The sequence below is a fragment of the Rhipicephalus sanguineus genome, chromosome 4, assembly GCF_013339695.2.
Source record: "Rhipicephalus sanguineus isolate Rsan-2018 chromosome 4, BIME_Rsan_1.4, whole genome shotgun sequence".
Taxonomy (NCBI): Eukaryota; Metazoa; Arthropoda; class Arachnida; order Ixodida; family Ixodidae; genus Rhipicephalus; species Rhipicephalus sanguineus.
In genome coordinates, this window is record NC_051179.1 from 63493159 (window position 1) to 63513469 (window position 20311).

At 46.2% G+C, this 20311-nt stretch overlaps 1 protein-coding gene across 2 annotated transcripts; it reads right to left on the bottom strand.

Moving 5' to 3' along the window:
* Positions 1-960: 960 nt before the first annotated feature.
* Positions 961-19799, bottom strand: LOC119390112 (mitogen-activated protein kinase 1). 2 transcript variants are annotated; one of them, XM_037657660.2, is made up of 8 exons: positions 19594-19799; positions 16179-16305; positions 15919-15974; positions 13480-13669; positions 11545-11908; positions 9449-9558; positions 7264-7427; positions 961-4646 (listed from the first exon to the last, which is right to left on the bottom strand). In XM_037657660.2, exons 1-7 carry the CDS (start codon positions 19713-19715, stop codon positions 7287-7289), a joined length of 1110 nt encoding a protein of 369 aa, XP_037513588.1. In that variant the 5' UTR covers positions 19716-19799; the 3' UTR covers positions 961-4646; positions 7264-7286. The 2 variants fall into 2 exon arrangements, with proteins under 2 accessions (XP_037513588.1, XP_037513589.1); XM_037657661.2 differs by having other exon boundaries at positions 7249-7427.
* Between the last annotated feature and the right edge of the window lie 512 nt (positions 19800-20311).

Consider the following 20311-nt stretch of genomic DNA (forward strand, 5'->3'; position numbering starts at 1 on the left):
TTGTGGGTGCACTTTTGGCAAAAGAGCTATAGCCTTTGCAAATCTTGCATTTTTAGATTTCTGAAGTTCCACTCGCTACAAGCTTTCAGGGCAGCAAGCCTCGGACAGAGGGCAAAGCAAATCAATGCATTTGCTCGTTTCCCTTTGCATTACTCACGCCAGCACTGTGAAAGCCAGTATTCACTGTCGCCAAGTGAGATGCATTCAAACTCGCTTGCACTTGAAAATGTTATGCTGGTCAATTTACTAATACAGAAATGTTTCCTGCAACATTCAGGGCCGATAAGCTGGAGTGAAACGTTTTTCATCTATTTCCCTTTATCTTACGTACATTTACTTACAAACAAGCCATTTCCCTGTGCCTTCCTTGGCTTCATATGGTTACAGAAATGTTTAGTGGCACTTGATGTAGAACGTCGTCAATACTTGCATCAAGGTGGGCTTGAATCAATAACGGTGCTCCGAAATAATATACTCACCAGTGGGTTGGCAGGCAGATTGAAACTGTGTTTATGATTTAAAGTGTTGCAAGGGTTCTTGCTTGTGGAAACCACCACTCTTCCCTTGCCAACAAAAGATCGTTTTGCTGCACTTGCAAAGGTGCAACGAGTCACTAGTGCGTTAGATGCAATGCAGTCTTGCCTCCACTTGCGAGAAGTCATCATGTCGGTTATTTTGCAAATGTTGCTTTGCAGAAATTGGCACTGCCATTAATTACAAGTGACTCTCCTGAATGTGCTACCAAGTGACTTGCCCAGCCATTAATTCGTCTAATAGCACAGTATAAACCTTTGTTTGTCATTCCTCTTCTTAAGGTATTTGAGTTTTATAAAATAAGTTGCAAATGCGAGAGTTTGCGTAGAGGCTTTGAGGGTATAATCACCATTACATTTTTTTATCAGTTTTTTCATAAACCCGTTTCATCACAATGTGTCAGCAGAAACAAACACACCAGCAAACTTGCAGGAAGGAAATGAAGTATTTATTCAAAAATCTACAACAGCAGGATCTAAAAAAAAAATCAATAAATATAGTATTCTGTTTGCATTTACATGAATGATATTTCGAAGTTTCATTCCTTCCTTGCATCCCATTTAACTTCGCACAGTTGGCATTGCTTTATTGTATGTCTTTACAGAAAGAAGAGACAAGCAGAAGAAAGGAAACACAGAGGTGGGGAGAAAATCGAACAAACTCGCAACAGAATCTTTTTCCCTGAAACAATTTGCGTGCGGCTTCTTCGATTGCATCCACACAACATTCTTTGTCTATAGAGGGATCGCGAGTTGTGTGCTGTACAGAGATGTGCATTTGTTTAAAAAAACAAGCAAAAAAGTCTGCACTCCAAGGTGGTGGAAGAAAATATCAACGTTAACACAGAAAAACACGAACTACCGCATACACTTATAATACATAGCGGGACATCTCCAAAGTGCTTCTGTTCGTCAGGCTGCACTGCATCACAACCTTCACTCACTTATTTTTTTTCTTTCTCTCTCATCTCTAGATTAGCAGCAACTAAAACCTACGTAAAAGGCAACCAGCACACACTGCCTAGCGTTATCACACACCGAGCCCCACGAAAAGGAAATATGTTTATACGCACACTCTAAAAATAAGCTTACATTCTTTGAGGGATGTCTTGCCTCCCCCCCCGTCTTGCTTGCGTTTCCTTTCTCGAAGACGTTGCACTCGCTACTTTCCTGTCGAGAATGCGACGTCACGTTGGTAAACGTGCACAACATTCACAATCTAAAAGTGCTGAGGCACACCACGTTAAGGAAAAGTCACGCAAGATAGACAACCATTGTTTAAGCCTCCCCCAAAGGTGCAAGTTTCTCTCGGTGTGAACACTTCACCTGATTTTCGACGCCTTCTCTACAACTCAGTGTCGCGTGTTACGACCACCGCTTGTTTTCCAGCCAATGAGCAGCATACACAGGCAACAAAGCCTTCGTAAAGCACGGCTTTCGTGAGCTGTTTTCAGCGGCTTGTCCCTGCTATGCAAAGGCCAGCAGCGGCTACCACTGAAAGCTTATATAGATGAAAGAGGCTCGCGAAGTTGATTGAAATTTAAGAAATTGATTTATAGAGCTTGTTTGATGTACAAGCCGAACCCGGTTACAACGAACAGGCTAACTCGTTAGACACAGTTCGATACATCACGCAACTTCGTTTGAACAAAATTGCCTACCACGAAACCTTTTACAATGAGTTTACAATGTACAGGTTTATTACAAAAGATACATGAATTCCTCAAAAATCAAAACTAGATAACGTGGGCAGCAATTTCTTTCTGTGCCTTGCAGCTATTCATCCTGTCACCAATATTGGTGTTCTCGACACCCAAGATCGCGCAGGCCTACTCCATCCTCAATTAGTGTCAGCAGAGTACCAGTACAGCGCATCCACAGCAGAAAGTGCACGAGAAAAAAACATAGCAAAGAGAAAGGCTCCCTGAACGCTGCACTCGTGGTGCTGACACAATGAATTCAATAATCAGAACTTCAGCACATTATCGGGGAGTTATTTTACATGAGTCACTAAGTTTCAAGAGTTCAACATAAAGAAAAAAAAAAAAAAGACTTTATCCAGGTCCAACTGTACTTCAAAGAAGACGGAACGAAGTCACGATCTAATCAAACCTTTTGGGCAGAGGAAGTTCACAAGTGTAATAAAAAACAACAACTTTATAGCGGAGCTTGAACGACAAATGAAACTCCGCATCCCTACGCGGCACAAGAGATGGGGGAGTCTGGTGTGAAAGCACTTCTCGGCCTAGTGGCTTGAGACTAGACGGTGCTGCCACCTTTTTGTTCTTGCTTCTAGTTTTATGCACAGAGCAGCATATTGTACATGCCCCCATTGGGGACCTACACTGCCTGTAAGGCAAGCTGGCGCAATTATATTATACATGCTTGCTGATGGGAAAGGCGCTTTCGTTCGCTTCCCTGCACCCACTCGTGCGTTGTTATATTGACACGGCCCACCGCGCGAGAGGGACAGCTAAAATCCTGCGAGCAAAGGCTCTCCCATGCAACGCAGAATGAAGCTGCGGGAAAAAGACGTGGTCTCGACCACCGAAGGAACACCTGGAAGACAGCATCTTTGCTGTGTAACGTTGTGCTTCGTGGTAAAGGTTTGCTCGCAGCATGGAGACCATCCCCTACCAATGGTGGGCACGGCTAGCGTTGAAGTGCATCGAGATATAACGATGAAAGAAAAAAAATCACATTCGAAGCAGCCTAGAATTGCAACACAGGTGATAACGATTCGAAAGCCCAGCAAAACTCACAGACAATATAAACTGGAACAATGCGAGCCAAAGAGACACACATGTACACGCACAACACATTCTAATAACGGAAGACACACCTAAAGCCCCAGCAAAGAGAAAAAGGGGGCAAAAAGCACGAAAATGCCAGAGCCAAGAAGACAAATACGACGAGAAACAGAGCAGATGCAGAAGTGAACTCCCAGCGTCATATTCTCGCCAACGTTACGCGCGACATCGGCAGCGGGGTGGGGTGGGGGCGGGAGAGCGCCACGAGAAGTGGCTGTGGCACCTAGGCACACACTCGAGAGAGCGGCTGCTTTTCGACGCCTCATCAAAAATGAGCCAACGTCAGGTAGATGGTCGTTTTGGCCTGTCCCCGGAGGCAAAAAACGGCTACGGTATTTGCGAGGAGGAATCAAACACAACGGTCCTAAGATGAGACTGGAGATAGCAATAGAGGAAACGGTGGGTCAGGTTCATCACAGGAGGCAAATCCTGACTGGTACTGCCCGCGAGTGCCTCCCTGACGGGCTAATGTTCTGCAAGAGGCTTTAGTCTATTTACATGCTACAGCAGACACAAAGCGACGGTGTAGCACGTGCCTCTTTTGCGACGGAAACTTATCCAGGAGTCGGCAACCTGCGAGCTGTCACCACCGAGCCCGATGGAGAATGTTTGAAGGCAATGATCTGGTCGTATTGCCTTTCTCGCACAACAGTGCTGCCCGATCAAAAAGGAGTGGGCGGCACTGTTGACGGGAAGGGGTAACGAGGAGCCTGAGCATTGCTAGACGAGTCTCTTCTGCTGAAAGTACAATGCACAGCAGGAAAAGGCAGTGCAAGGAGGGGCAGACGATAGATGGCGAGAAACCGGGATGTGGTCACAATGGGGACGAGAGAGAAAGGAGTGCCCACGTGGCAGCCCGCACGTGGGAGAGTGAGTGTAAATAAAGGTAGAAACAAAAAGGAGAAGGCAACAAGGGAGAGTTATACCAGAACGGGAGTCCAGCCCCGATACAGTAGTGCAATGCCGCAAGTACATTGCAACGTGCATACGCAATCTGACGCTTGTTTCTGTGCACATGCACGAATGGAAAGCACTCGAGCCCAGTCACGTCTGGACTCGTGGTCCGCATAACTCTCCGATAATGCGCAGGATGGGCAGTAGGTGGTGGGAAGGGGCACCTTCGTAAAGTACAGACATCGTGAGGAGCCCGTTCTCGGGAACCAGCAACGGTGGCAGCGGCTGCCTTTTCGGCGGCCGCTCGGCGAAGAGGCCAGAACGGGCAGGGCCAAAACGTCTTCGCGAGACCCGGGGCCTTGCGACGTGCCCGGGAAACGTGAGGCCGCCCGGGTGTGGCACTGGAACTCTGCGTGGAGCAAGAGTGCAAGAATGAGTGCGGCACTAGTGCACTCCCTACCGCAGTTCACACATCCCCACACATGCTGAATGAGCAGTTAGGCCGGGCCGAGCGTGTACTTCTTTAGACGCATTGGCTCAAGAGAAGACTGCAAGGACAGCTGGCACATTCTAAGTGCTGTTCTTTCAATCACGAAACAGAACGCAGAATATATAAATTATGTATTGCATCGCAGTGAATCACTCCATTTCCTACAAACCTACATTTGTCGTGCAATAGTGCAGTCAAGACAATAAACAGTGATGAGATGAGCATACAGGTGTTTGTCCAGGTCAGCACCCATCGAGTTGCCTTCTCATCTCTGTTTCTCGCCTGTTATAGACCCTATTACGCACTCATGCAAACGTGCCCAACTTTACAGTTCATTACCTTGGTGAAAGAAGTCTGAACGCACACTGCAAGAAGCATCAAGGAGAGAAGCTAGAAACAACAGTAAAGACGTGAAAGATGTACTAGCAAGTAACGGCAAGAGAAGTTCAGGCGAGTCAAAGCTGTGGGGATTGAGGCTTGCCCGTCGCCATTGCGCGGGTTTTTCGCCTATTTCTGCCATCCTCACGTCCGATCACATGACGCTCCCCTCCTCGGCCGTCTTACAGCGCTGGGCAAGCGGGGGAGTGACGTTAACCTCGCTCTCCCCCGGCGCTGGACCTCGACTGTGGCACTGCGCTCGAGTTTCGCACGGCGGAGGAGGTGAGACTCTCCCTGGACCACGTAGGGTAAGCACGTGCTCTCTCCCGTCCGTCGGCTCCTCTTTTTGGGCTCGCTCGGACGGAGTTCGCTAACGGTGCCTTGCGGCAGTGGCGAGCGCTTACCTTACGTTGTCCTTACTGAACGCTAGGCCGAAGAGCAGTGTGGTGTGTTCGTGCGTGGTCATACTACGCCGAAACTGTACCTATCGAAGCCAACGCGAGCGGAGTTTGCCTTCACTCGAGCGATCGGGCCCTGTGGTCGCGGATCGTGAGAGTACGCAGCGTAGTTGCAAGGGACCGTTTTCCCTCAGCGGCATGTCGCCGTAAGCCCTTTGCCCGCGGAGACGTGCTAGCGGCACCCTGTGTGTTGTATTTTCACCCGTGGCGTGAAGCCTGTTTTGCTTCTCCCGCCGCCTTTGGGAGCGGGCGTTGTATGGAGTTTGTGGTGTTGCCGCAGGCAATAAAGTGTTGCGGATTTCGAGAGAAGTACTGTGTACTCGCCACGCTGCGCTCGGTTCTTTTGTTTGCGCCCGAACGTACGTGTGCAGCGGCGCGCTAGTTCACGTGAGGCGTCGGCAGACGCGGCCCTGTGGCTCGCTAAGTCCGAACCCACGCTAGTGGCCGTACTCCTGCGAGATGCGTGCACACTAAAAAGCACACAATACCCAACCATGCGCGAAGTACCCAATGTTGCAGGCCTCAAGACATCGACCTTAAAGGAACACTAAAGGCAAATAATAATTTATGTCAGAGTGAAAGCCCAATGTATGACAACTTCTAAAACGGCAATATTATCAACAGCAGTGCCCTACTTACCAAGAAATTAAGCTAAATGTATCACATGATGAGCGCCACGAGTGGGACATTTTCGAAGTGATCCCGATGACATATGGAAGTCAGCCTACAATAAATCACTAGTAATCAAACTAGCAGCAGTAAAAAAAGAACATTCCGAGCATCAAAAGACGTAATAAAACGCTGTTTGTTTCCGCTTGATTCATGGAAAACAAAACCTCCGTGGCGTTGCCATGGGGAACGGCGCGCGTGGTTCAAAGGTTCCGTTTTCGCCGAACTGCGCCTCGCCCGTCTCAGTGGTAGTTTCGGGATTGCGTACTGCCGTGCGTGTTTTGCGCGCTCGTGAAAGTCGCTCTGACAGAAAGTTCGACAAAATGCCGCATGCGTGTGATATTGCCGGATGCCTGAATGGTGCACAACGGCAGTGCTGCAGCAAGGAAACCGGTGCGTCTTTTCACTGGGTGCCGCGGAATGAACCCTTACGCTCGAAGTGGCTTAGTGTCATGCCATTGCGCCAGTGTGCTAAACAGTCAAAACCTCTGCGTGTGTGCTCGCTGCCCTTTCGTACTGAGGATTATGAGACCAACCGCAACTTGGTGAAGGCTTTGAATGTGCCCATCCGAGCAAGTCTTTGCCGCAGCGCCGTTGTTGCTACTGTGGGTCCCGCTACTTCCGCTCGGCTGCTACTAGTGTCGGCGGCCGCGCAGTAAAAGCGGGCAACGTTGGGCACGGCAGCAGTGACGTATGAAAGTCGCATTTTCAGGCGGGAGATTTGAAGCGCGCTAACGCGATGCGGACCACTAAAAACGTGATTTTATTTCAAAATAAGCACTTCCTTGGCACAAAAGCAGCACTAAGAGGTTTCTGGACCGCTATTTCAACAATCAACGTCGACTTAATATTTGCCTTTAGTGTCCCTTTAATACGTGCAGCACCTTCGGGCATTTTAAAACAGTTCTCCTGGCAACCTAAAACACAGGCTCGCCGCAAAACTTATATTTTTGCGTCCCAAATAAATGCCAGCTGCGAGGCCAATACAGAACACAACGAAGTAAGTCTGCCCTCACCTGAGACAGACATACATTGCAGAAGTGGCACCATCAGCTCAGGAGGAGGCTTGCTGCGGTGGCCTGCTGGCATTGCGTGCCTGGAACAACTTGGTCTCCTCAAAGACCAGCACCTTCAGTTGCTCCTTAGGCAGGTCGTCCAGCTCCGTCTCGAACTTGAACGGCTCATCTGCCACAGGCTGCACAACACAACACGAACCACGACATGCAAGAGTCAACATGGCAAGCTTGTCTGTGGTTGTTACATGAAAAAAAAAAAAAAAAAAAAAAAAGTGCAAGCAGACAAAAGTTATTTTCAGACCAATTTTCCTCAACTGCACCAGTTACAAAGGTCTACAAACCTGTGCTTTAGACTTGTTTCCTCATTTCCTTACCTTTTCTTCTAGCTCTATCGTTCAAGAATATATAGTACAGTAGACTCTCGTTAAACGGAACCTGAAGGGACCGAGAAAATATGTTCCATTTAACAGGAGTTCCATTTGCTGAGAGATGAACAAGGTTGCATTATTCAGGTACGAAACCAATCATAGTAGGAGCAGTTGTTCCATTTAAGCAGCAATGCCGTGTAAGAGATTTTCGTTTACTGAGTCTGCTGTATATAAAAGGTGGATGAGACAATTGTGCATGATCCATTATAGGTTTAATAGTTAGGAATATTAATTACATATCTGTACTATCTTTAAATATTGATGCTCCTTCTTGGAGGCTTTTTAGTAATACTAAACCCTGAATCACAACTGTTTTTCCAGTTCCTGTGTACGTAGTTTGTATGTGTGTGCATATGCACATGTAATGTAGATACAGCTGAGAAAGGTACATAATAGAGCTGTGCGAATAGCAAAATTTTGGGTGCGAAGCGAATTCGAATATTGAAGTGTGAGTGCGAATTGAATCGAATATTTCTAGAATATTTTTCGAATACTTCAAAGCAAAATTGCAGAAAAAAAGTTCGAGAGGATTCTTAAGCATATTCTTATGAGACAGCAACACGAAAGTGTTTCTTTTCGCTAGGCTGATGAAGGACTGGCCGGGTGGTGTTTCATAGTTGTCTTATCAAGAATGAGACAATGTAGAGGCCGAATTCTATTTATGTACATGATTTGGTGCAACCAAAGTGTTGCCGACAACACTTTACACGTGATAGGCAAAGATGCCATTTCCTCAGCCTCTCCTCCTCTTTCAACTTCTGTGGAAGCCCAACTGATGTGGCGGACAAGGGCCTGCTCCCGTCAAGTCAGGAGTTCCAAATATGCCTCATCGACGTCGATATATAAGAACATCTGAAATTTTAGATGCTAAAACACTTCGGCGTCCGATTTTCGGACTTCCTGCCCAAATTTCAGGTCCAAAACAGCATTAATTGAGCCCCCAACTCTGCCACATCTTTCATCTCCATGTTGGAACCAGCGTTTTCTTGAGTTAATACATTTGCGACCGTAGCGGAGCTTGAAAGGCAGCATTGCCGCAATACCAGGGTAAGATGAGGTGAAGCATATTGAAAATCTAGGGACCACTGCCAATCAGACGTTGACTGTGACTGAGCAAAGTTCGACCGTAACGGAGCATGAAAAGCAGCTTTGCCGCAATACGAGAGTGTAATGAGGTGAAGCATATTGAAAATCTGAAGGGGTCACTTTCAATCGGACATTGACTGTATTTGTTTTGGGGAAGTTCGAATAGTAAAATTCTAGTGCGAATCGAATAACAAACACTACTAGAAAAATATTCGAAATTTCGAATATTCGCACACCCCTAGTACATAGTGTTCCTTAGCACCTAGCAAGGTTTGCACATGTGTACAAATTTACCGTACCATATTGCCACATGCGCTCATTTCTGTTTATGTCTTATGTTACCGCCCCTTTACACGTGTTACTACTGCCTTCGTCCACGTCATAACCCCGTGAAAATATATCACGACTATGAGGAGACGAGTTGCCACAAGACAGAATAACAGCGCTTGAGAGAGTGAAAGAGGAAAAACACTAAAAATACACCATCGGTTTCCTGATAATGGTAAGTACATCAACTATTATTACACCCAACTTTCACAAGGGCTTACAAGAAGGTTCATATCAAAGGCTACCAACTCTCCCCGCTCACAGGTAAGAGAATTGGCAAGCACCTGCCCCCCATGATGCCACTGTGCACAAGACTCATCAGAAGGAAGCGTAAAAGGTTTCCTCAACCCTGGCCTCACCTCATCACCGGGATCGTAATACTGCTCCAGGTAAGGATGTGCGAGGGCCTCCTCAACATTTATTCTTCGATGAGGGTTGAAGGTCAGCATCTTGTCTAAGAGATCCAGCGCTGCGACAGAAATTAATAAAAGCAAATGAAGTTGCACAGTCTTCCTTACGAAAATTTGAACATCGTGAAATTACTCAACCCTGGCAGCATGATTACAGTACATTTCGAAGCAGAAAAAAAAAGCCATTTGTGTTGCGTCATCAGAGCCCTCAGGTGTCCGTCATTTATGAGAAAACTCTGTACATTCAGTGCAAACTCAACAACACACACCGAGTAGCGGAAATTTGCGAAAGCCCGCACTCTTATTACAGATATGGGACGGCAAAAACAAGCTGAAAGTCGCACCTACAAACTATCAAGAACTGTCTGCTAGTTATCAACTATGGGAACTATAGTTACACACTGCTGTTAGGCAGGCCAGTCGGCTGCTCGATTCATGCTGCTGGAGCAAAATTACACAGGGCATGGAGAGTAGATGCAGATGCCACCAGAGTTCGTAGTGTCGACACCTTTCACCGCTGCGTCTAATCTCCCTCTGGCAAAATGAATCAATCGAGTGTCAACTGCAAAGTGTTTTGGCCCACAAGCAGTATTCACAATATAAGTGAGCAGAAACTGCTAGATCATTTTTCACACGGACGTAATGCCGCCTATATGCATACTCTGAAGGTCCCTGAAAGAAAACGATAACAGTGAAATCAGCAAGCCCTGTGGCAAGGTAAACACTGGAAATGACAGCCAATGGTCACTGCAGGCTGTCCACATACCATAAGAGAAAAAAAATCAGGGCACCAGAAAATATTCAGTGTGGGCCACACAACAGCAAGAGTCGAATATTGAATGTGGCCACCATGGCCGCAACTCATTTCCATGAAGCCGCACTTTGCAGTGGAAACTTAATTCACCAATGCTTACCGTATTTACTCAAATCTAACGCGCACCTTTTTTCCGGAAAAACGAGTCCAAAAATCGCATGCGCGTTAGAATCGAGTACCGAAAAAAAAAAAGAAACTCGGTTATCGTATTGCCATCGACATTTCAAAATGGCCGCCTCCTACGATTTCTGCCATTTTTTCAGTTCGTACGTGTGCTGAGGAGATTGTCATCCCGTTCTGCGTTCGCATCGACGGCATGGAAGTGCCGACTCCAAATACTCGACGAGTGTACCACGATGCCGCATTTAAAAGAATAGTTATTACATGTGCAGAGAGACGGACGGAAATCGGGCCGCATCGCGGTCGCACGTTCGGAGTTCCCGAAACGTGCGTGCGAGACTGGCGCAAACAGAAGCAGATTTTTTTACAGCAAAGCTTCACGAAAAGGTTTCAGTGGACCAAAGCAGGGCCGGTTTCCCGAAATCGAAAAGCGTTGACAGCGATAAGGAGTTGTCCGACAGCGACGAGGACTGATCCATTATGCGACTCGTATCGCCGCCGTAGTGGTGACAGTTTTAGCGGCAAGGCCCGCTTTTTGACTTTGTGTTTTACTTTTTTGAAACTTTAGTTCTTTAAAACCCAAATGCTTGTTCTTCTGAATGTGCGAAGTTTGACTCCTACGGACTTTTTTTGTTCTTTTCTCTCACTAAGAATGGGTGCGCGTTACAATCGTTGTTTTACTTTTTTCTTTTTGGTCGCGGAAAACGGGTGCGCGTTACAATCGAGGGCGCGGTAGAATCGAGTAAATACGGTAGTTAAAACAGGTGCAGCGCATGCTTCATGACAAATAAGTTTGGTGAAAATCTGCAGAGTGGAGTAAAATTTATGAAAAGGAATAACTGTCCCCCATTTGTAGTATCAAGCTACAAAGAAAACCCAGACACATTTCTCAGGAAGGAAGCTACCTAGTAGATAAATTCATACTGTTCCAAGATTTGAACCCAAGACAATGGCATTCTCGGGCGGCCATGCTATTTTTCCGAGCTAACTAGGAGGCTAGCAGATTGCAGTGCGAAGGCGAATTTATCGACAACTCGAAACACAGGAACACTGAATCTGGCAAATCCTTTTCCTTTCAGTGCTTGCTTTAGGCAAGAAGGTGAGCTAGTACCTTTGGGGTCTGCATCCGGATACAGCTTGGACCACGGTATCTTGGCCTTGTGGGGCAATGACTGCAGGTAGGAGCGCGCCTTTTCGTTGATGATGCAGTTGAGGTCGTCGGGGCCGGGCGAGCCGAGCACGCCGAGGATGTGGTTCAGCTGGTCCAGGTAGTGCTTGCCCGGGAAGAGGGGCCGGTTGGAGACCATCTCGGCCAGGATGCAGCCGACGGACCAGACGTCGATGGCCTGGCTGTAGCCCTTCGAGTTGAGCATTATCTCGGGCGCCCGGTACCAGCGGGTGGCCACATACTCAGTCAGGAAGCCGGTGTGGTCATGCTCGGGGTCCGCCACTCGCGCCAGACCAAAGTCACAGATCTGCTCGCGTGTCGGGAAAGCAGGTGCAATGTTGGTAACCCTTTTTTCTTTTTCTCTAGGGCTAGGCAGATACTTGATAGAAATTTTTAATAATGAGACTGCACTGCTCAAGATCGTCTAGATTGCATGCCAGTTGGTGCAGGCTCACATTCATTTACCTTTAAGGAGGAAATGCCTCTGCGTTCAAAGTTGTAACCAACTATACAGCACACCCAAAACAAAGACCTCTTAAGCAGTAAAGAAGCAAGGTGATGAGAGGTGCCCTATTGCAATATTTTTATGCTATCAGTAAATCGCAAAGCTAAAGACAGACTAACATGGCAGCTCTACTAAAGAAGAATAGTACTGGGAAAGAGAACAATGAGTGAGCTTTCAAAGAGTTTGAAAGACAAAAATTTAAAACTACAACATGTTCTGTTAAGGCTCCAGTTTCCCCTGTGGTGTTGCATTTGTGGAAATCGAGGACCATGTGGAAATACAAAGGAAGGTACTAGCTTGATTCTTTAGAGCTCTGGTGCAGGCAAAGTGCCTTGAGAATTCCAAATAAATTCATTTTTCTATCATATGCGAGATTAGACCCTAACGTCCTTCTGTAGAAAACGATTCCAAAACTAATACTTTCTTATTTTGGTTGAAATGGTTTGTAACGAGGTGGTTAGATGAGATTCTTTGGGCTACCGGGAAGTGTCTTGCTGAGCGCAAAAAACTAGACATATTTTGCTGGTGTTTGTACACTCGTGGTGTTATCAGGAGCAGTCAGCGACAACTATAAGTAATGTCAATGAAATAGTGAACCAGAAAGGTAGGTGGCATGTATAGAAAAGACAAGTGCTATGTAAGGCCTCAGAAAAAAAAAAAAAAATGCAACACATCACCGCAAGTCATTCAAAAGCAGTAGGCAAGTTATATGGGGCACTGCTACCCAACCAATGCTCCTTTGATCTACGACTTGACAGATTTAGACTATCATTATTTAGAACAACCAACGGCAAGCAAACCTTGTCATATCGAATACCTAATCTACTCCACAATTCTAGCTATATCCATGAACTTATAGAACAACGTAGTACCAAACACAGTTTAAAGAAAAATGTTGAAATGCACTTGCTCTCTTGTACTGTGCCCTAAATATGTAATCAGTTAGAATTTTTTTTTTTTTGTTCAGTATTTTTGTACTCGTGCATAACTGTGTAGAGGTCACTCATTTCTTTTAATGTTTACGTTACATCCTGTATTGTACTTCGTCTTTTGACCCAATATGTTACTAGTTTCAGTTTCTTACATATCTGTGATCTTGCTATGGGTCACTGCTGTTCATTGTACTGTTATATTTTATAGTGCGTGTTCAAAATCTTCTTTCTGCTCGTTAAATTTTGCTTTTATGTTCCTAAAAAGAGATCACTATTTTAATGTTCCACTACATGTGAGCAAATGTACGGGTGCAGGAAACTTAGTCAGGCAGAGTCAATCGGCCTTTAGTACCATCAACCTACACAATGTTTGTCTGCATAAATTGAAATAAAAAAAAATACAAGCAAACAACTTGGACATTTCCAGGAGGAGGTCATCACCTTGAGGTCGCACGTTGTGTTGAGAAGCAGATTGCTCGGTTTGAGGTCTCGATGCAGCACGTTGGCAGAGTGAATGTACTTGAGGCCACGCAGAATCTGGTAGAGGAAATAGCAAATGTGGTCGTTGCTCAGCTTCTGCGTCTTCAGCAGCTTGTACAGGTCAGTCTCCATCAGGCACTGCACGATGTAGCTACACGGCGGCATCGAAGGGGGCATCTCGTCAAGGAAAGCACTTTTGGCACCATAGATGAAACTTTCTCTATAAGAAAGTGGTTGGGTTTCTAGATGTCCAGAAGCCCCCACCTCCAGGCCGACTCAGTCCGCAGTCAGAGCTGATCTTCCAGGCTGGTGATCCAAATAACAGCCGCCCACAAGAAGAGGGAACGGTTGGGGTCTGCCACCAGAGGCTCAAGGTAGCTCCACAAACAGTGGACAAGCCGTTACAATGCATTTGCAGCGATTGCAAGAGCTAGCCGAGTAAGCCAACGGTATTTCCGGGGGAGGGGCGCAGTAATCGCAAACATGTTCTCTGCTAAAGGGATGCTAAAGTGGAACATTAAATCACTTTAGAAAGAAATTATGCCTTGAGAACCCTAGTGTCGTAAATTTCGTTACCACAGGTTATTTAAAGGGGCCCTCCAACACTATTCAACCCCCCAATTTATACTTGCGGTTTGCGTAGACTGATGGCCGGGGATAATTTTAGCATAGGTATAAGCACTGATATGAAATGATTTAGTATTTTAATCATGCAATAAAGTCGCTACATCGCTGCTGACCGCATCAGCACGTAGTGGTGCTCGCCAGAACTATTGCGCGCAGAAATGACGACGGTGCGCGGCAGCCTATGATTGCATAAATGTAACGTTAGAAGCGATCGTGGCGTGGCATCCAAGTTGAGATTACTAGTGGGTTTTGTTTTTCTTTTCTGTGCTTTTTCAATGAACTCAAAATAGACGCCGTTGCAACAAAAGGATCACTACAACCACAAGGCACAACAAAGGCGCTGGCTGCTTTTCGCCACTGGCTTTTTGTGCCTGCGCCGGTCGGATGTCCATACGAAACGTTTCTCCCTCTTCCCTCTGTACGTTAGCGAGCTGCCTCCTTCCGCACGTGTGGTAGGCTCTCGCTTGTTGTTGAAGCGGCGCAAGTAATCCTCTTCGTTGAACGACCTTGTAATTCGTCAGGCTGCTCACCGAACAATCCGCGTAGGGGCGAATGTGTTTCACCGCCCTTGCCGCTCCACAAATTCCCTTTTCAGAATGAGAGGAGGGAATGACATGGAATGTCGTAAAGAACAGCAGACAAAGCCTCACCAGCCTTGCTTCGAAGCAATAGCGCCCGCTCAAGTTCTGACAAGTCAGGCACCACATTTGTTACTATGGCAACATCAACATTATGTTGGGAAGGACAAGCAACAATGGTGTGCAAGCTTCCCTTATGTAGGAGCTTTCAGCTCATTTTATTGAGGCTCTCTGAAACGTCACAGGGCGACTGAAATGCGGTTGTGTGACCCCGCGGAAATTGAGTTGAGTATAGGCATTTCTTTTTTGTATTTTGAATTTTCTGGATCGAATATCTTCGTACTGCGTGCTGCCATCGCTGCCGTTCTTGCTGCACTAACCTGTCCGTACTTCAGTCTACGCAACCCACAAGTAAAAAATGGGACGCTGAAGAGTGTTGGAGGGCCCCTTTGGAAGAGAAAAAAAGAAAATTCAAAGAAAGAACTCCAGCATCTGGTTATCAATACGATTTCAATTACCTTTTTTTCTTACCTTTTCGACATGTCACCTCAATAAAGTTTCACAAAACTTGCCACGTAAACTCTCTGGCTCTCTTAGAATGTAATATAACTCATTTTATCCATTGAAGAAATAATATGGGCCCTGGCAGACACCATCAAAACCTAAGACGCCATGGCAATATGACCAAGGCGGCGCCAACACCTGCGTTTTCTTCTTTCATGATATCTGGCTTACCAAGAGTCCTCTCGCAGCAAGAGTGGTGCAATCCGTATGGCGGAAGGTTAATTTACTAATTGAATCAAATTCAATTTTTGTGTCCATCTAGCGCATAACCCTTCGAACTAAACGGATAACTGTGTAGAATGCAAAATACCGATCTCTCTCGCTCTCTCTTTTACAAATGTCATGTCTTGGGCACATCTGTCCCTGGTATTACATAGCTTAGATCGAATGTTTGCACTAATGTGTGGTCAGCCCAATGCTACTGCAACAAGGCACATTGTTGCAATACCGATACATAAGCAGCAACATAAGTGCATTTTAAGTGTCTTCGCTACAGTTTGACCTTGACTTTTAAGTAAGTAGGTTCTATCTTATGATAACTATTAGGACTGAAAATTTTACACAACTACAACTATTACAAGGTTCAATACGGACGAGTATGGCTAGCAGCAAGCAAGAATGAAAAGGATACACATCCTTCATTTGTTCGATTGTGGGTGCCCGAATGATGTCCCTGATGTCTATGATCTGAAAAGAAGAAAAACAGAGGGAATATTCAGATCCAGAAATTCACCCATGTTTTATTAATAAACAACACCAACGAGATGACGTTAATCACAGACGAGTTAAGAGAGTGTCTACCGATAATTTCCAAAAGCACACACATCTGTAGTCTAGCAGTACTACAAGAAAAAGCTTTTTTTTGATGAGTGATGATGAAAATCAACTTACATTTTCATGTTTAAACCGTGTCAGTATTTTGATTTCCCGCAACGTCCTCTGGCAATAGGTCTGATGTTCGAAGGGCGAGATCTTCTTGATGGCTACTTTTTCGTTGGTTTCATTGTCGAAAGCAGAGCTGGAAAAAAAGAAAAAGCAGAGAGAAAAAATCTTAACATCGCGCCATTGTAAACAAATTACCACCATGAGTGAACACAAGAAATATAGGGAGCTTTCTGCATTAAAGTGACAACTCACACAAGCTGCTTCCAATGGAAATGTCATTCTTGCATGAGTAACAATGTATCCTTCTCTTAACCTTTTTTTTTCTTTTTAAAGGAATGACTAATACATTACTGCCTGGAAGAATAAACAAAAGTACTATCATCTCACTTCCTCATAACCTGCAGTCTACTGCATTGTGTTCCGGCTGAATTGTGCTGAGGTGCATTTCTATTGAAATCGTGAATCAGCCAGCCCAAAGCTTTATTTCCCTTTTTGCACAGCAACAGTAGAAGTGAAACAATTTGTCTGTGCAAGCTGCGTTAAATAAAATGGCTGCATGAGGTTCTACTAATGTACAAAACTCATGGATTGAAAAGCAAAAATTTAGAGCTACGTAATGCAAGTAGTTTCATTTCCAGCATACACAGATCGTGTCATATCAGCGTAATTTTTACTTGAAAACTTACACCAGAGCAAATGTTACCTTTAGAAGACAGCTTTGCAGCGACGTGATGTGGTTATCACGAGCAATAGCTCATAGCACTACTCATACTATAAAAAAAATGATGTTGCGTTTCAACGCACGAGTACCGTGCAGTGGTGCTGTAACAACACATTACATGGCATATTCCATTAATGACTTGGCACACCATGACATATATGCAAAATGACGCCAAAGTAAAGTCAAATGATACCAGCATTACTATCATCATATCAAGCCCGTTGCAGTATCACAGTATGATGTAGAAGGGAAGCTGGCATACGTAAAGCAAACCGATATACTCAAAACAAAAGTAAATAAGTTTGCGGGTTCAATATTCCAAAACTAAACACAGGCTGTAAGAGATACGATAGTTCTCAAATTTATATGGTTTGTGGGTGACAAAGGGAATTGAAATTAATATTCAAAGAACTGTAAAATTAAACATCTTTTTTTCAAAAATAAGCTAGTTAAAGGAAGTGTCACAAGTGTGAATGCAGTCTTGGTCTATTTCTGCAAAACAAATTTATTTACTAACCAGACAGAAATGCTGAGCCACAAGTGCATTCCGTACAGAGCAATGCATCGCAGAAAAATAATCTAGCCAGTTTCAGTCACCACACAGCACGTGCAATATTGAGAACATAACAATATGCTCAATGCAACTTTTATGTTTGTCTCTTTCATGCTATTTCTCGCACTGCTTTAATCCTTGGCACCATGTACCAAACAAGCTCAGCAGTAAACTTATCTTTTTGTCATTCATATGTGAGCTAAATCCGGCCAGAAGGTATTGCAATAAGTGAACCACTAAACTGATTTATGCTTAATGTACACTTTGTATGTAAAGTTTACTGAAGATGCAAGGACTTTCTTTCGGCTGGGTTCACCTGCCCTGGCATCCACACGTCGACGTTGGTTTCATGCACTTCTAATTCTGACAAAGCATGCATGTATTGGTACTTGTGAAGGTTTTGATTGGCTCCTATGAACTGTCTAACAATGCAGGAGCACCCAGCCCTCTTGCAATACCGTGAGAGCTTCCTGCGCACAGGTAAGACATTTCAAGGCCACAGATGTACGCTGTACAGGTGTCATTTATCGCGTCTGTTCTAATCGCACCTGTAAGCGTAACGACGTAGCTAAAAGAGTAAAGTTTGTTCTCACGCAGGTGTGCCTTACAGGATACACTGAGATACAACTTTATCAGTCGGGAATACGTGAACCGCACCCGCGTTATCAGCGCCGGAACTTGAGAAGACGCCAAGCGCCGCTGTCGGACATGAAAGAGTTAAAACAGGGTTGGGCGTGTCAACAATCACGCGCCGGTGTCGGCATAGATGCGGCAAACACGGGACACTATACTGCAGTGGGTACAGTTAGTTGCCAAGCGCACGTCCCATACAAACACAGGGCTACGCCGTATGGTCCTCGACGTTACGTGAAATGTGCGAAAGGAGGAAAATGCTGGCACGTGCGCAAGCGAACTGATATGCGACGGCTGCGCGGTCACCTTCGGTGCCATCTCGCGCTGAGATGCAGCACGCCCGGAATGCGGCCGTCGCGCATTTGCATGCCGCACGAACCGGCACCTCACAGCGCACCCCTATGTCGCGACGGAAAAAGAAAACAAAAGAATGCCGCTAACAACGTCGCAGGCGACCGAATACGAGTTGCACGGAGTGAGCCAACCTGTGCCTCGAAAGAGGTAAAACAGAAAACGAAGCTTGCACTTGTGAGAATGCGCGTAATACGAGCATTTTTATACTACTACTGACAAGAGCCTCGATCGCGCGCCCAGCACTGCTGCTAGATATAACGGTTCCTCGCGCGTTTCGCTAGAGAATTTGTGCCCAGCTTCGACGTCTAAATACAGAGAGGGCCGGGAGAAAAGAAACCCGCCCCTAAGAAGAAAAGATTTGTCGGAGCGCGGCGGCAGGCATAATAAATGTTAGATGAATGTCAGGCAGCGCCAACCGGCGTCCGAAAGCCGCCCGAATCCCGGGCACGAGACCTTCGCGGCCCGCTGACAGCATTGACGGTAGCGCAGAGGGGGGAAAAAAAAAAGAAAGAACGCTAGCAAGGAGAGAACGATACTGCATCCTCAACAGTTTGCTATTCGTGGTTAGTAGAGGAGTCGCGAAACGCGCCGAGGGGACTGCGTGCATTTCCGATTGAACAAACAGCAATAAACGTGGAAACGACACCAGGAACTGCAGCCAACGCTCTTTGACATTTACAACACGCCGCAACGCCAGGGAACTGCAGTTCTCTCCTGATGGGCGTGCATTAATGATTTGCTGGCCGGTCGAAGGTCAGCACCGCCACGCCAGAGACAACGCGCCGCATCGGCTAACGACTCCAGGGCTCGGTGTATAAAATTATTGCGGCGAACCCCACACAGCCCCCCGGCGCGCGGGGGTAGCTCGCGGTGAAAAAAACGTGAACCGCAAGAAAGCGTCGATGCGCCACAGTTGGCTCGTTGCCTCGAAACTTGACTGCAAGTTCGGTGCTCGCATCGATCACAGAGGCGTGCACAACACGAAACGGTCCAGAAGACAGCGAAAGGCTTAATCCCGATGAATGACAACTGTTGCATTACCGTGGTGGGGGGACCATGCACACTCCGCAGCACGGCACTACTCGTGCAAGCAGTCAGCTTGCCAGCGCGCTTCGAACGGCATTTGCGAGTGCGGGACGTAGCATAAAACTCGTACTCACACGACCATGCCATAGGCTCCTTCTCCAATGTAGGCTAAATTCGTGTACCGCGGTGCAACTTCGAAAACTTGGCCTCTGACAATTTCCGTTGCCTTCGGTTCGCCCAACTCGTTGGCCGCCATTTTAGTGACCAACGCTCGCTCTCCACCAGTTTCCTTCAGTCCTCCAGCGTGTTCGCACTTTCCATAGGCCGACGTCAGCGACGACGGACGTGACGCGTATCTGGGTCACACGGTGATTGGCTAGGGGCCCCGACGCGGTCGGCCAATGGTATTGCTCCAAACTAAGTGACGTCGCTATGGCGGATGTGACGTTGCGCAGGGGTGAAAAGTAATTGGCTACGGTTATCGCCGGCTTCGAGATTTCCCACTGCGGATGGTTTGCAGGTACCGAAGCGCGCGAACATTCGCGCGGTGGGCATTGCACTTGCTAGCATTGTCGTGCACGCCTTCGCGCTCAGTCAACGCACGGAAGCCCGATGCGGACCTCCCAAAGTTTTCCAGACTTTTTTCCCGTACGATTAGTAATCACTACCATTGTGCTGCAAATCAGATGGCAAGCACCGTCAAGCCGCCACATTAGATATGCTATTACTTGTGCATTGCAGTTATAAATTTCGTTCTTCTGGTACACTAACAGTGTCGCCATGACCACTGTATGTGCCAACTTACCTAGATCAAAGCACGTAGGGGTGAAAGATAATTCTTTTTTTTTTTTT

What these genes read in the sequence shown, in the direction of transcription:
- LOC119390112 (XM_037657660.2), bottom strand. Translation starts at nt 19,715, where the DNA reads ATGGCGGCCAACGAGTTGGGCGAACCGAAGGCAACGGAAATTGTCAGA. An exon ending in GGAGCCTATGGCATGGTCGT is followed by an intron (nt 16,306 to 19,593) that starts GTGAGTACGAGT and finishes CTTTTTTTCCAG; the next exon opens with CTCTGCTTTCGACAATGAAA. An exon ending in TCCGGATGCAGACCCCAAAG is followed by an intron (nt 9,559 to 11,544) that starts GTACTAGCTCAC and finishes TTTCTGTCGCAG; the next exon opens with CGCTGGATCTCTTAGACAAG.